This window comes from Rhinoderma darwinii, chromosome 3 (assembly GCF_050947455.1).
Source record: "Rhinoderma darwinii isolate aRhiDar2 chromosome 3, aRhiDar2.hap1, whole genome shotgun sequence".
In the NCBI taxonomy this organism is placed as follows: domain Eukaryota; kingdom Metazoa; phylum Chordata; class Amphibia; order Anura; family Rhinodermatidae; genus Rhinoderma; species Rhinoderma darwinii.
Window position 1 is genome coordinate 141,539,410 of NC_134689.1, and position 16,904 is coordinate 141,556,313.

Sequence of the window (16,904 nt, forward strand, 5' to 3'; positions counted from 1 at the left end):
GATTTCCTTCAAGTGGGTTTAGATAAACATCTAAGACCAAGCCCTCTACTATGTGAGACCGGCAGTTCACCCATGGGTGAAGAGGTTTTATTAATGCTTCCTCCAGATTACATCCCTCTGTTAGATTGGTGTTTCCTCCCTGGGATTTGAATGTGGTTGTTTCCGCTGTGTCACAGCCTCCTTTTTGAACCCATTATTGAGATTTCTATCCGAATGCTGACCCTTAAATAGATTAATTTTTTTTGTTCGCAATTACCTCAGCTAGGATAGGTGATAAATGTATAATCACTGGGAGCCTCCCTATTAGGACCCCCACCAATCTCTAGAACAGGTGTCCTGACCCCATTCCTCCTTACTGCATGATCGCAGTTGAGAGAGTTATAAATGGAGCTGTAGTCGTGCATGTGCCCTCCTGTACCATACAATGTCTATGGGACCGACGGAAATAGTCAAACCTTTCACTTGACTGTCTTCGTCGGCCCTTAGACATTGAATGGAGCGGCAACGCACATGCGCGACCGCCGCTCCATTGAAAATCACAAGGCTTATTTAGTGATGTTTTCCATTGCTCTTAATCATAAAATGTTTGTTTTTGTAGATGTTCAAAGTGCTGGCTACAGAAACACTAAACCCCCTGGCATTGAATGCTTCTATTGACAACGCACTGGCTACAGAGAAGGTAGATGGTACTTGCTGCTATGTGACGATTCACAAAGGTAATTATACTAATGTAACGGTCTACTTACTGCACATATTTCATGTATATTACCAAAGGAATACTGTTCCATGCTGCAATGCATGTATTGGTAAAAAAAAGTTTCCTTAAAACTTTAGTTTTGAAAAATCAAATAAAGCGCAACATTGATTCTGCAACAATTTATTAAACAGAAAATTCAGATATCCCATTTTGTACTGTGGTAAAGGTAGTAAGTTTATTACTACCTAAACCCCTTAAACTAAAAGTAGAGTGAAAAAACACGGCGCCACATGTGTGTATCAATTATGAATTTGATGGGCAAAAGATCGTAACTGCTCACCTGTAAAGTTGAAAGTAATCCGCGAGTACAAAGCTGCTGCCGATCCCAACGCAAAACTCCAAAGATGCCAAAATTAATTGATAAAGAATAAAAAACGGGATACTGAGGCGCTGCTTGATAAAGAGTTAATACATTTAATTGAGGTAGTATAAATAGACAATTGCTACGCGTTTCAACGCCGGACTGGCGTCTTCCTCAGGCAAGTTAAGATGACAGCAAGGAGGCACATATTTATACACATACGGAATGCAGGGCTAATTAAGCCTAATTCAGACCAGAGTCCTGAAAAAACCGCCAAAACCAGCGGGTCAGAGTTTAATCCAAACGTAAAGTGTTAAAACAATTCATTGTTGTCATATGTTAACAACATTAATGGAATTAAAATGATCAGACAGTACATAACCGCATAATTGCATAATTATATAGTAATGAAATCATTTAAACGAAATGGCATAAAATATTTGCGCAAAAAGGCAATGGATTATGAAATTGCACATTGAACATAAACTTAAAATAACACAAGAATTGAAGTAAGATAAATAAAAATGCATTTGCAACTGCTGGATACATATAGAAATAATTATACCAACAATAGCAACGCGTTGTCATGGAGACCAGAAGTGACACAGCCGGGAAGGAAGTCAAAACGCCAGGTGAGACGCACAGCAAGCATCTCATAGGGCGCAGGCAGGACAAGTGTTTGTTTATGACACAGCAGGGAAGGAAAATCAGAACGCCAATGGAACGCAAGGTGAGACGCATAGACCGTTGTCATGACGACCGCTATCAAAGGAGATAAGGTGGCCGGGAGAGTCCAATCGAACCCAGTGACACGCAGGGTCGCGCATACAGAGAACCTAAGGGTTGCAACGAAACGAGGTCCGGAGCATCACGAAAATGTAAGTCGAAAGATTATATTTAGATGTTGTTCTGTCAATAATGTGCGGACTATTGAAATAATGGTCATTTTGGTAGGAAAAAATACAGGTATTGTCTGGAGTGCTGATGAAATAAGAGAATACAAGAAAAAACTGGACACCTCCTCTATAATAAAAGAATAAAATATTAAAATGAAAAAGAATTAAGCAATATTAATATTCATAAGAAGAAGCTCATATGTAAAAATGCTTTAAAAGGTGCATTTTTTAAAATTAGTAAAGGATATCAGTCCAATGTAGATTCTCCGATGTCATTGAGGCCATTTGGATACAAGGTCCCCAGTTTGTAGATCCAAAAGTTTTCCCTTTGTTTTAACCTAATGAACCTATTGGATATATCTACAGGAATATACTCAATAGGGTGACTGTTATGAGATCAAAGTTACATTTGTGCTTTAAAGCAAAATGACGTGATACACTATGTTTGGTGTATCCACTTTTAACATTGAACCTGTGTTTGTTGATCCTGTCTCTGAGGGTTTGGGTAGTACGGCCCACATATTGTCGGTTACATGGACATTGGAGAAGATATATAACATAGCTGCTTCCGCAGTTTAAAAAGCTTTTTATCTGAAACTTTTCGTTAGTTGACATAGAAGTAAAATCCGTTTTTTTATTAGTAATACTCAGGCAGCACAGACATCTCGTTCTCCCGCAGCGATATGAACCATTCATAATCAGAGAAGTTTTGATAGGTATTTGGGAAATATTCCGAAGTTTACTCGGTGCAATTAGGTTCCTCAGGGTTTTCGCCCTTCTGTACGTAATTTTTGGTTTAACTGGGAGGATGTCTTTCATAAATTGGTCATTTTTAAGGATATGCCAATATTTATGTATTGTAGAGCTAATGTACTTACTGCTTTTATTGTATGTGGTGATAAAATTACAGCTAAAATCAATCGATTTTTTTAGGGTCTTTAGCCACAGGGTTGATGCACTCAAATTGTGTCAGAGCCTTCGCCCTAGTCTCTGCACCATTAATCAGACTCATTGGGAAGTTTTTTTCTTTGAACCTCTTTTTAAGCAACTTACATTCGTCAGAGAAATCTTTATTGTTCGTGCAGTTTTTCCTTATTCTTTTATATTGTCCAAAAGGTACATTTATCAGCCATGGTGGGTAGTGAGCGCTCCTAAAATTTAAATAGCTATTCACATCTACCCCTTTAAAATGTGTTTTCGTGATCACTGACTGACCAGACTTCTCTATCGCAAGGTCCAAAAAATCAATTTTAACAAATGAATAAGTATATGTGAAAGAAATTCCAAAGTTGTTATTATTGAGATGGTCAATAATTGCAGGAATCACTGTTTGGTTTCCTTTGATGATAAAGAATAGGTCATCTATGTACCTTTTATAGAAAATTATATTGTCCTTATAATTGTGATCTCCATAAATATATAGATTTTCATATGCTCCCATGTACAGATTGGCGTATGATGGGGCAAAGCGTGAGCCCATCGCACAGCCTCTAATCTGTCTGTAGAACTTACCCTCAAATGTAAATGCATTGTGTGTAAGAATGAAATCAATACAGTTTATTAGAAAGTCTATCTGATTGCTTGGAAGACGTGAATCCAGAGTTAAGTATGATGAAATGACTTGTAGGCCAAGGTCGTGCGGAATGTTTGTATATAGTGAGGATACGTCAGCTGTTAAAAACCAAAGGTCCGTAAAATCATAAAGGGATTGTTGGTTGTGCAATTCTCTGATTAAATGTGTAGAATCTTTAAGATAAGATGGTAATTTTAAAACATATGTTTGTAGGTGCATGTCAATAAAGTGGGACATATTGCTCGTTAATGACCCAATCCCTGAAATGATTGGTCTACCGGGAGGGTTAGACAAAGATTTGTGTACCTTTGGCAAATGGTATAAAAACGGAATAGTAGGAAATGGGACCGTTATAAAAAAGTTTCTCTTTTTTACTTAAAATTTGGTCTAAAAAAGCTGTCTCAATGAGTAGTTTATATTCCTGTTGGAACAAAGGTATCGGATTGCACTGTAATTTCTCATAGAAATTTGTGTCAGACAATAATCTATATGCCTCATTTGTATAGTCTAAACGATCCTGGATGATGATACCCCCCCTTTTGTCAGCCGAACGTATTACTATTAGATGGTTTTTTTGTAGATTCTTCAATGCAATACGCTCAGATTTGGTAAGATTGTCTGAGGATAAAGTCGGTTGTTCAATAGTCTTAAAATCGTTACTAACAAGATTATAAAAGGTCTCAAGGGCCGGTCCCCGATGGTGTAAAGGGTAAAATGTAGATTTAGGGCAGACATCTACCGCTAAGGGCTAAGGGATATGCGGGGGTATGTCGGGACTCTACATGGCAAGGGGAAGGGCTATTACTGGGGAAATTTCAAATTGCCGTAATAATGTAAGCTTGCGCATAAATCTATTTAAGTCCATAAATAAATCAAATCCATTAGGGGGGGTATTTGGGCAAAAGGAAAGACCCTTGGATAATAGACTGGTCTCGTCCTTATTCAATACATATTTAGACAGATTAAACAATTTTATTTTGTCTGCCTGTGTTTCTTTGGGAGGAGGGGGAAGTTTGTGTCTGCCACCTCTACATCCTCTAAATCTTCTACCAGTTTTTTCTTTTTGATGTAATTTTCTGAAAAACTGGGAAAAAGGGAGTTGTCATCTGTATTTTTGGACTTTTTATAATAGGTAGTAGGATGTCCCTTGTTTGTGATATTGGTGTAATTGGAGGCCTGGTGAAATGTGACGGGAGTCCTAAAAAAGATACTGCTGCCAGGGTATTATCCAAAATGGGCCCCAAACAATCAGTGGTGTTATTAAAAGGATATGGTAAAGTTATATGGTTACTGTCCTGAGTGAAGTCATCGTGTGTGGATAAATTCACCAGGGATGGTGGGAGGGGAGACATGTTGTCAATTTCAATAGAGTCATTAAATAGAGGGGATCTAGGGGATAAATTAGGTGGGGTGTCTGGAATAAGATTGTATAATTTTAAATGCGCCTCCAAATTGACTGCTTTGAAAGCATGTAGAGGAACCTGTCCTAAGGGAGTGAAATGGGTAGTATTACGGTTGTGAGAAATTTTTGGATGATTTTGAATATTAGAATGTGAATGTTGGGCATGTATATGGCTGGCAGAAAGCAATTCCTGATTAGAAACAGAGACTATAGGCCTTATAATTGGATCAGTGTTGTTGGACCTACTGGTACTCATGTTGATTATAGATGTATGTTTAGTCAAGTTTTTATTTTTAATCAATTCTTTGTTTTTATCCATATTGACCATGGGACTATTAGTATTGGAAGTAATTCTTGATCTGGAGCGTTTACAATGATAGGATGAATTCCTTAGAGGGGTCTCAGATCTTTTTGGGGGGTTCCAAATTAGTGTGTTTGCTAAGTGGAGGTTTGGAGGTCCAGTCCCCTAATACATTGTCAATGTAGTCAGTTATATCTCTTTTGAGTTTCCTCATTTTTTTAGAGATAGTGTCTCTTTCAAATTGTTGCAAACGGTCAATAGTTGACAGTTCCAATTTTTTAAAATCTGGAATGTTAGAAAAATTACATAGCTCATCGCTCAATGCATGTATAGTGGTTGCCAAACCGGCACAAATTTCAAGCCTTTTTCTCAATAAACACTTAATTAGGCCAGCATTGCTTAGTTCCAATGCCTTAAAGGGAATGTGTTGCCAGAAAAACATGTTTTTTTTAAAAAAATTAAACATTTAGTGTGTGTGTGGTTAAACATTGTTCAAATTTTTTTTATTTTTTTGCACGAGTCCAGGAAATATTATAAATTATTTCTAATTTATAATACTACCCATTTTTGGTCACTAGATGGAGCTGTTCCCAAAATTGCAGCATTGCAACATTGGGTTAAAAGCCCTCGCTCTAGTGAGCTCTCAGCATCCCCCCCTCCTTTATCCTGGCTAGTGCCGGGATAAACGAGGGGTTTGAACGGTGTAACCTCCTACACTGTGTGTGTCGCCATTTTTTGAGCTAACCCACAGTGTAGTAGGTTTACATACAGTAGTAAACACACACAAACACGAACATACATTGAAATCTCTTACCTGCTCCTGCCGCCGCGGCTCCCTCCGGCCCGTCCGCTCCGTTTGCTGCCGCTGGTGCAAGTGCAGAAATCCGGAAGCCGCGACCGGAAGTAGTAATATTACTGTCCGGCCGCGACTTCCGGTCCACAGGAAAATGGCGCCGGACGGCGCCAATTTCGAATAGGACTGTGGGAGCGGCGCATGCGCAGTTCCCACACAGACGCCGTACACTGCAGTCAATGGGACGGGAGCCGTTCGCAGTCCCTATGGGACTGTGGCTGCCGTATTCCATGTCTGTATGTGTCGTTAATCGACACACACAGAAATGGAACAAAAAATGGCAGCCCCCATAGGGAAGAAAAAGTGTAAAAATAAGAAAAAGTAAAACACAAACACACAAATAAATATAAAAGTTTTTAATAAAGCACTAACATCTTTAACATATAAAAAAATAATTTCTGATGACACTGTTCCTTTAAGCCAATCCGTACAGAAATTAATATCATTCAAATATGGGGTTTTAAACACCCTAAGACCCCTAGGGGCTATTTTCTCAGTCAAATAAATGTCCAGGAAGCGACAGTCAATGCTTAGAAAGGCTTCCAGACACCCCACCTAATTTATCCCCTAGATCCCCTCTATTTAATGACTCTATTGAAATTGACAACATGTCTCCCCTCCCACCATCCCTGGTGAATTTATCCACACACGATGACTTCACTCAGGACAGTAACCATATAACTTTACCATATCCTTTTAATAACACCACTGATTGTTTGGGGCCCATTTTGGATAATACCCTGGCAGCAGTATCTTTTTTAGGACTCCCGTCACATTACACCAGGCCTCCAATTACACCAATATCACAAACAAGGGACATCCTACTAGCTATTATAAAAAGTCCAAAAATACAGATGACCACTCCCTTTTTCCCAGTTTTTCAGAAAATTACATCAAAAAGAAAAAACTGGTAGAAGATTTAGAGGATGTAGAGGTGGCAGACACAAACTTCCCCCTCCTCCCAAAGAAACACAGGCAGACACAATAAAATTGTTTAATCTGTCTAAATATGTATTGAATAAGGACGAGACCAGTCTATTATCCAAGGGTCTTTCCTTTTGCCCAAATACCCCCCCTAATGGATTTGATTTATTTATGGACTTAAATAGATTTATGCGCAAGCTTACATTATTACGGCAATTTGAAATTTCCCCAGTAATAGCCCTTCCCCTTGCCATGTAGAGTCCCGACATACCCCCGCATATCCCTTAGCCCTTAGCGGTAGATGTCTGCCCTAAATCTACATTTTACCCTTTACACCATCGGGGACCGGCCCTTGAGACCTTTTATAATCTTGTTAGTAATGATTTTAAGACTATTGAACAACCGACTTTATCCTCAGACAATCTTACCAAATCTGAGCGTATTGCATTGAAGAATCTACAAAAAAACCATCTAATAGTAATACGTTCGGCTGACAAAAGGGGGGGTATCATCATCCAGGATCGTTTAGACTATACAAATGAGGCATATAGATTATTGTCTGACATAAATTTCTATGAGAAATTACAGTGCAATCCGATACCTTTGTTCCAACAGGAATATAAACTACTCATTGAGACAGCTTTTTTAGACCAAATTTTAAGTAAAAAAGAGAAACTTTTTTTAACGGTCCCATTTCCTACTATTCCGTTTTTATACCATTTGCCAAAGGTACACAAGTCTTTGTCTAACCCTCCCGGTAGACCAATCATTTCAAGGATTGGGTCATTAACGAGCAATATGTCCCATTTTATTGACATGCACCTACAAACATATGTTTTAAAATTTACCATCTTATCTTAAAGATTCTACACATTTAGGCCTCATTTACACGAGCGTATTATACGCGCGTGCGACGCGCGTGCTTTTCACGCGTGTCGTACGCACCTATAATAGTCTATGGGGCTGTTTAGACGATGAGTGATTTTTGCGCTGCGTGAGTGCGTTGCGTAAAACTCGCGACATGTTCTATATTCTTGCGTTTTTCACGCAACACGCACCCATTGACTTCAATGGGTGCGTGAAAACAACGCATGCCACACGGACGGTCCTGCGTTGCATGCGCGAAAATCACGCAAGAGCTGTCAAAAGGATGAATGTAAACAGAAAAGCACCACGTGCTTTTCTGGTTACAAACATCCAAACGGAGTGTCAAATTAGAGATGAGCGCACCGAACTTCACCGGGTTCGGCCGAACTCGTTTTGACCGAACCCGGCAAAAAATGTTCGGGTACGCGACGTCAGGAGACAGTCACTGCCCACGGTGCTCAAAGACTTAAACTGTTTCAGCACCATGGACAGTGACTTTCGATCACAATATACATATACGTGTAAAAAAAAAAAGAAGTTCGGACTTACCGATAAGTCCCGGCTCCTTCCTCCAGTCCGACCTCCCGGGATGACAATTCAGGCCAAGTGACGGCTGCAGCCAATCACAGGCTGCAGCGGTCTCATGGCCTGCCGCGTCATCCTGGGAGGTGGGGCCGGATGACAAGAGAGGGACGCGTCACCAAGGCAACGGCCGGGAGACCGGACTGGAGGAAGCAGGCAGTTCATGGTAAGTTTGAACGTCTTTTTTTTATTCACAGGTTGGTGTATATTGTGATCTGCATTCACTGTTGAGGGTGCTGAAAGTGTTACTGCCGATCAGTTAGCTCTTTCAGCACCTTGGACAGTGACGGGCGTCGACTACCTCATCTCTATGATGGCGGCTGCGCGAAAATCACGCAGCCGCGCATCATACACGGATGACACACGGAGCTGTCAATTGCCTTTTGCGCACGCAAAACGCAGCGTTTTTTTGCGCGCGCAAAACGCACACGCTCGTGTAAATCCGGCCTTAATCAGAGAATTGCACAACCAACAATCCCTTTATGATTTTACGGACCTTTGGTTTTTAACAGCTGACGTATCCTCACTATATACAAACATTCCGCACGACCTTGGCCTACAAGTCATTTCATCATACTTAACTCTGGATTCACGTCTTCCAAGCAATCAGATAGACTTTCTAATAAACTGTATTGATTTCATTCTTACACACAATGCATTTACATTTGAGGGTAAGTTCTACAGACAGATTAGAGGCTGTGCGATGGGCTCACGCTTTGCCCCATCGTACGCCAATCTGTACATGGGAGCATATGAAAATCTATATATTTACGGAGATCACAATTATAAGGACAATATAATTTTCTTTAAAAGGTACATAGATGACCTATTCTTTATCATCAAAGGAAACCAAACAGTGATTCCTGCAATTATTGACCATCTCAATAATAACAACTTTGGAATTTCTTTCACATATACTTATTCATTTGTTAAAATTGATTTTTTGGACCTTGCGATAGAGAAGTCTGGTCAGTCAGTGATCACGAAAACACATTTTAAAGGGGTAGATGTGAATAGCTATTTAAATTTTAGGAGCGCTCACTACCCACCATGGCTGATAAATGTACCTTTTGGACAATATAAAAGAATAAGGAAAAACTGCACGAACAATAAAGATTTCTCTGACGAATGTAAGTTGCTTAAAAAGAGGTTCAAAGAAAAAAACTTCCCAAGGAGTCTGATTAATGGTGCAGAGACTAGGGCGAAGGCTCTGACACAATTTGAGTGCATCAACCCTGTGGCTAAAGACCCTAAAAAAATCGATTGATTTTAGCTGTAATTTTATCACCACATACAATAAAAGCAGTAAGTACATTAGCTCTACAATACATAAATATTGGCATATCCTTAAAAATGACCAATTTATGAAAGACATCCTCCCAGTTAAACCAAAAATTACGTACAGAAGGGCGAAAACCCTGAGGAACCTAATTGCACCGAGTAAACTTCGGAATATTTCCCAAATACCTATCAAAACTTCTCTGATTATGAATGGTTCATATCGCTGCGGGAGAACGAGATGTCTGTGCTGCCTGAGTATGACTAATAAAAAAACGGATTTTACTTCTATGTCAACTAACGAAAAGTTTCAGATAAAAAGCTTTTTAAACTGCGGAAGCAGCTATGTTATATATCTTCTCCAATGTCCATGTAACCGACAATATGTGGGCCGTACTACCCAAACCCTCAGAGACAGGATCAACAAACACAGGTTCAATGTTAAAAGTGGATACACCAAACATAGTGTATCACGTCATTTTGCTTTAAAGCACAAATGTAACTTTGATCTCATAACAGTCACCCTATTGAGTATATTCCTGTAGATATATCCAATAGGTTCATTAGGTTAAAACAAAGGGAAAACTTTTGGATCTACAAACTGGGGACCTTGTATCCAAATGGCCTCAATGACATCGGAGAATCTACATTGGACTGATATCCTTTACTAATTTTAAAAAATGCACCTTTTAAAGCATTTTTACATATGAGCTTCTTCTTATGAATATTAATATTGCTTAATTCTTTTTCATTTTAATATTTTATTCTTTTATTATAGAGGAGGTGTCCAGTTTTTTCTTGTATTCTCTTATTTCATCAGCACTCCAGACAATACCTGTATTTTTTCCTACCAAAATGACCATTATTTCAATAGTCCGCACATTATTGACAGAACAACATCTAAATATAATCTTTCTACTTACATTTTCGTGATGCTCCGGACCTCGTTTCGTTGCAACCCTTAGGTTCTCTGTATGCGCGACCCTGCGTGTCACTGTGCGTTCCATGGGTTCGATTGGACTCTCCCGGCCACCTTATCTCCTTTGATAGCGGTCGTCATGACAACGGTCTATGCGTCTCACCTTGCGTTCCATTGGCGTTCTGATTTTCCTTCCCTGCTGTGTCATAAACAAACACTTGTCCTGCCTGCGCCCTATGAGATGCTTGCTGTGCGTCTCACCTGGCGTTTTGACTTCCTTCCCGGCTGTGTCGCTTCTGGTCTCCATGACAACGCGTTGCTATTGTTGGTACAATTATTTCTATATGTATCCAGCAGTTGCAAATGCATTTTTATTTATCTTACTTCAATTCTTGTGTTATTTTAAGTTTATGTTCAATGTGCAATTTCATAATCCATTGCCTTTTTGCGCAAATATTTTATGCCATTTCGTTTAAATGATTTCATTACTATATAATTATGCAATTATGCGGTTATGTACTGTCTGATCATTTTAATTCCGTTAATGTTGTTAACATATGACAACAATGAATTGTTTTAACACTTTACGTTTGGATTGAACTCTGACCCGCTGGTTTTGGCGGTTTTTTCAGGACTCTGGTCTGAATTAGGCTTAATTAGCCCTGCATTCCGTATGTGTATAAATATGTGCCTCCTTGCTGTCATCTTAACTTGCCTGAGGAAGACGCCAGTCCGGCGTTGAAACGCGTAGCAATTGTCTATTTATACTACCTCAATTAAATGTATTAACTCTTTATCAAGCAGCGCCTCAGTATCCCGTTTTTTATTCTTTATCAATTAAATCCCTTAAAGAGACAACACTTTTCAAAATGCGGCCCCTGGGTCCATCAGCTGATCGCTTTGGGTCCCGCTCCCTGCACCCATGGCAAACAGCTGATTTTGTTGAGAGAATCGCGCCCAGCCAGGCATTTCCCCTGCAGAGGTCGCTACTGGGAAACTAGTATTATATGGTGGCTATTCAGATGAACATTAGGATGGCTCAAGAGCACCAGAACGGGAGCAGTTCAGAGTGGCTCTCTATTCTGCTCATAGAGGGGTTCTCAGCGGGGGACCACCCCCCTCTTTGTTTTTCCATGTGCTCTAATAGACATATGGATTGAAGTTGTCTTCATGAGACAACCCATTTAATGAGACACTTTTGGCCTTAAAAGGAACCGGTCATGTTGAACATGCTGTCCTATCTGAAAGCAGCATGTTATATAGTACGAGCAGCTCAGCTGATTTTATATATAGATTTTCTGCAAAAAGATTTAGGATAACCTGTAATCTTATTCATTTAAATCCATTCTGTGTGCTAGAGAGTCCAGTGGGCGGTCTAAACGACTGCTTGACAGCCTTCCATGTAGGAGTGTAAATACAAGAATTGCTGCCAATTACTGAGTAGGACCGCCTACTGTACCCTGAGTACACCCTGAGTTAGCAGAGATGTAAATGAATAAATTACGAGTTATACAGAATTGTTTTTTCAAACAACTATATATCCGTCTGCTCAGCTCCTCCTCCTCTAAAAAGGGTATGTTCACACGGATGAATTTTACAGGTGGAATCCGCCGTGAATTCCGCAGTAAAATTCCGCGCCTCATTCATTTCAATGCGAGTTGGACGCTTATTTTTCCCCGCTAGCTGATTATTTCAGCTAGCGGGAAAAAGAAGGGTCCTGTTCGATCTTCGGGCAGTTTCCGCCGAAACCTCCCACTGTCGGTGGGAGGGAGGAATATTTCCGTGGCGGATTATGGGGCAGGACCCGCCATGCAAAATCTAAAGAGTCCTAACATGCTCATCAGACTCCGTGACCGGTTCCCTTTTAAGGCCCAAGATAATTTTTGTTATTGCCTCGTTGCATTCCATCAGACATTAACTTTTTTCCTATTTTTGCTGCTGCACAGCTATTTGAGGCCTTGTCACATTTTATTTATGCGTTCTTTTAGGGCAGCTTTTAATTTATATGATGGGATGCATAAGAACAGCAATTTCTGCATTTTTTTTTTTTTTCTGTTGCTTTAAACCGTTTACCTATTACGTTTACTGCATCAACTTAACCCTAGAGTATCTAAAATTCATTAGTAGGTCTCATTTGCTTACATGAACATTGAGTAGCATGATTTGTCAGATTGTAGACTGAGGCCCATCTTTGACAATGCTTTCTATTATAAACCCGCTTCTATTCTTATGAGCTTCAGATGGGACAGGTCAAAGTCACCAGTGTTTGTGGTATAATGTAGTGCGCTTAGATTCCATGTGAAATGATTGTATCTTTTTCCACAATATATACTTTATAATCCACAGGCCTCCCATACCTGTGGGCTCGATATGATAGGAAACCAACCAAACAGGCTGAAAAGAGGTTTAAAAAATGTATACATTCGAAGGGATACTACAAAGGTTTGTGCCGTTGATTATCTCTCTGTACACAATATTATTTTACACGTTTCAGTACTTGTACATAACCCTGACTGCATTACTCCTAGATTAGACAAAGTGATTGTTATTTTTTTATTTTACAATTTATTTTTCTTTCATTTCTATACTTATGTCATAAAAGCTACTGTAGGTTTAATGTGTAGGTGCCCCCATACTTTTGTCCATATATTGTATATTTGGCATTCAGCAGCTAACCATGAATAATTTGGATGTCTTTTTTTTTTTTATTAGATTTTATTTGGAGTGTTGATGAGGACTTTAAAGTTGTCCCTGATTTTTGGATTCCAGCAAAGGGTGTGAACCGTTCTAATGGAAAACCATACCCTGATGAAAATGGGCATATACCAGGTACCTACAGAATATCTTATATACACTGCATATTGATGTTGAAAGTTACTGTTCTCGCAAACATTTTAGTTTGTAATGAAGTTCTGGTTCCTAGATACAGGGGTAATCAAATTTGTTTTATGACCCATTAAAATTTTGAGGATGGTCATATCCTGGTCTCCAAAACACAAGTTCAATCATTTCTTTACTATCTTCTTCTGCCCAATTTCTGGTATATTTCTTCAGAGAAGATATTAACAGTTGAGGTTAGCGAGTTCTGTAGAGCTTCATGTGACTTGCTAACAAATATGACTTATTATATGAAAGAAAATCATGAAACCGTTCTCTACTATTCTGTACAGGTTCTTTCAAAATTGTATCCACCATTGTAATCCACTTGGCATTTAACCTTTGTCCTTTTCTACCATTACAAAACTTATTGGGGGAAAAAAATGCTTATCCACAAGCTTCGTTGCTACAGGTAGCCCCAGCCATTCACCTGACTTGTCCTCGGAACATTTTATGGAGGGGAATTTAGACTGGTGTTGTAGATGCCAGCCTTATTCTAAAGTGTTGCAGTAAGATGTGCCGAATTTATTAAGAGGTGCATATCTGGCTGTCCGGGTGCAGAAAGTCAAATCCACTCCGGCTTCAAGCTGTAGTAGATTTGCGCTATGATATGTTATAAATTGATGCCATTAAGCCTAACCCACTTTAAAGTGCGGTAAGCGGTGCAAATATTTACAAGTTGCAGTTTTTTGGACTAATTGCGACTTTTGAGACATTTGACTTTTCTACGCCGGAAAGCTAGCATAGAAAGAATCTCCCAATGTCTATATTATGTCAGAACGCTAAAGCTTTTTTTTTTGTTTAGGTTGGGTTCCTGTGGAAAACTGCAATAAGCAGTATTGCTGGCATTCATGTGCTGTAAATTATGTGTTTGGAGTAGCTATTGTATTAAGACCCAAGACAGAAGATCCAGGATCTTTGGAAATTTGTCTTGTAAATTTGTCAGATCTCCTAGAGCAAACGCTGGAACTCATTGGAACCAATATAAATGGAAACCCATATGGTAAGTGGATTGTGTAGTAACCAATGCCCATATCAATAAATAAGGCCAAAACATACACCACATCTGTTTTTATGGTCTCTCAATGCAAAGCAGAAAAAAGAACAGACGCATTGTGCATAGTTACTGTCCCTGCCCCTAGGGTGCCATATATATTGATAATAATTTGTTTTCTAGGCATTGGCAATAAGAAGAATCCAATTCACCTCCTTGTCCCTCACGGCACTTTCCTCATAAAGGATTTAGCAGCTCTTGATCATAAAAGTCTAATGTCTTGGTTTGAACATTGTCAAGAGGGGAAAGTAGAAGGCATAGTATGGCATTGCAAAGATGGATCGTTATTCAAGGTAAACTAAGTGAGGTGCTTTCAGTTACAGGACATATTGGCAAGTTTACGGTACGTCCACACACCGCGTAAACACTGTGGAATTTCTAACTGGATTTTCTGTGCGTTAATTCCGCAGCGTTTTCGCAAGAGAAAAAAAAATGCGCGGTATGAATACACCCTAACCCATATGAACGGCTGACCATGTAATGCATGGACATAATGGATACATCTGTAGCTAATCCGCAGTAAGACGCATTAAATCTTTACTGGTTTATAGGCTTTGATTGTATATCAGAATGTTTCTATCCACGGTCAGCAAGATCCTGAAAAGTGATACTTAAAGGGATGGGCGATTAATCAAATTAAATAGATTAATTTGCCACTCGGGCTTCTTGTTTTTACACAGAAATGTGAAATTCAGTTTATAATGCAGCCAGAAGAGGCGCTAATAAAGTGGTGAAAATAGATCGTTTTTCTAAATAAAAAGCACTGCTGTCACCTACATTATAGCGCCGATCTCCTTATATAGGAGATAGGGCACTTATAATGTGGTGACAGTCTCTTTAAGGCTCAGATCCTCTTTTTGAAATTTGACATATTTCACTTTATGTGGTAATAACTTCGGAATGCTTAAACTTATCCAAGCGATTCTGAGATTGTTTTATAGTGACACATTGGGCTTTGTTAGTGGTAAAATTTGTTCAATATATTCAGTGTTTATTTGTGGAAAAACGGCAAAATTTAGAGAAAATTTTGAAAAAATAGAATTTTTCTGAATTTTAATGCATGTAAAACGGATGGTTATACCTCCCAAAATAGTTACTAGTTCACATTTCCCATATGTCTACTTTAGATTGGCTTCATTTTTTGAACATTCTTTTATTTTTCTTGGACGTTACAAGGCTCAGAACATAAACAGCAATTTCTCATTTTGAAGAAATTTTCAAAAGCCTTTTTTTTAAGGTACCTGTTCAGTTCTGAAGTGGCTTTGAGGGGCCTATATATTAGAAACCCCCATAAAACACCATTTTAAAAACTAGACCCCTCAAAGTATTCAAAACCGCATTTAGAACGTTTTTTTTAACCCTTTAGGCATTTGACAGGAATTAAAGCAAAGTGGAGGTGAAATTTGAAAATTTTCATTTTTCTTGCTGAATTTCAATTTTATTCCATTTTTTTTTTTTGTAACAGAAGGTTTTACCAGAGAAACACTACTAAATATGTATTGTCCAGATTCTGCAGTTGTTAGAAATGTTCCACATGTGGCCCTAGTGTGCTCGTGGACTAAAACACAAGCCCCAGAAGCAAAGAAGCACCTAGTGCATTTTGGGGCCTATTTTTTATTAGAATATACTTTAGGCAGCATGCCAGGTTTGAGGAGGTGTTGAGGTGCCAAAACAGTAGGAATCCCCCAAAAGTGACCCCATTTTGGAAACTACACCCCTCAAGGAATTTATGTATGGTTGTTGTTACCATTTTCACAGCACGTATTTGAATTGGGCTGTCAAATGAAAAAAAAAAAAAATGACATTTTTGCCCATAAGATGTCATTTTTGATCAAAATTTCTTATTTTCACAAGAAATAAAACACCCTATTTTGTTGCCCAATTTGTCCTGAGTGCAGCAATACCCCATTTGTGGTGATAAACTGCCGTTTGGGCCCCTGGGAGGTCTCAGTTGGAAAGGAGCGCTATGTGTTCTTTGGAGTCCAGATTTTGCTGGATTGGTTTTCGGGTGCCATGTCGCATTTGCAGAGCCCCAGAGGTATCAAAGCAATGGAAACCCACCAGAAGTAACCCCATTTTGGAAACTACACCCCTTAAGACATTCATCTAGAGGTGTAGTGAGCATTTTGATCCCACAGGTATTGTGTAAAAGATAATGTGCAGCAGAAGGTGCAGAGTGAGATTTGCAATTTTCTATACATATGTCATTTCAGTGTCCAATATATTGTGCCCAACATGCGCCACCGGAGACATACACCCCATAAACTGTAATGTGGGTTCTCCTGGGTACGGCAATACCCTACATGTGGCTGTTATCAGC

General features: G+C 39.2%; 1 protein-coding gene across 2 annotated transcripts in view; it reads left to right on the forward strand.

Annotated features, from left to right (window-relative positions):
• The window catches only part of RLIG1 (RNA 5'-phosphate and 3'-OH ligase 1), a 44,110-nt gene that overhangs the window by 16,955 nt on the left and 10,251 nt on the right, over positions 1-16,904 (forward strand). For both annotated transcript variants that reach the window (XM_075856805.1, XM_075856806.1), the window contains 5 exons: positions 599-716; positions 13,000-13,095; positions 13,366-13,482; positions 14,336-14,533; positions 14,708-14,877. In XM_075856805.1, coding sequence (XP_075712920.1) covers positions 599-716; positions 13,000-13,095; positions 13,366-13,482; positions 14,336-14,533; positions 14,708-14,877 — 699 coding nt within the window. The remainder of the gene's footprint in view (positions 1-598; positions 717-12,999; positions 13,096-13,365; positions 13,483-14,335; positions 14,534-14,707; positions 14,878-16,904) is intronic.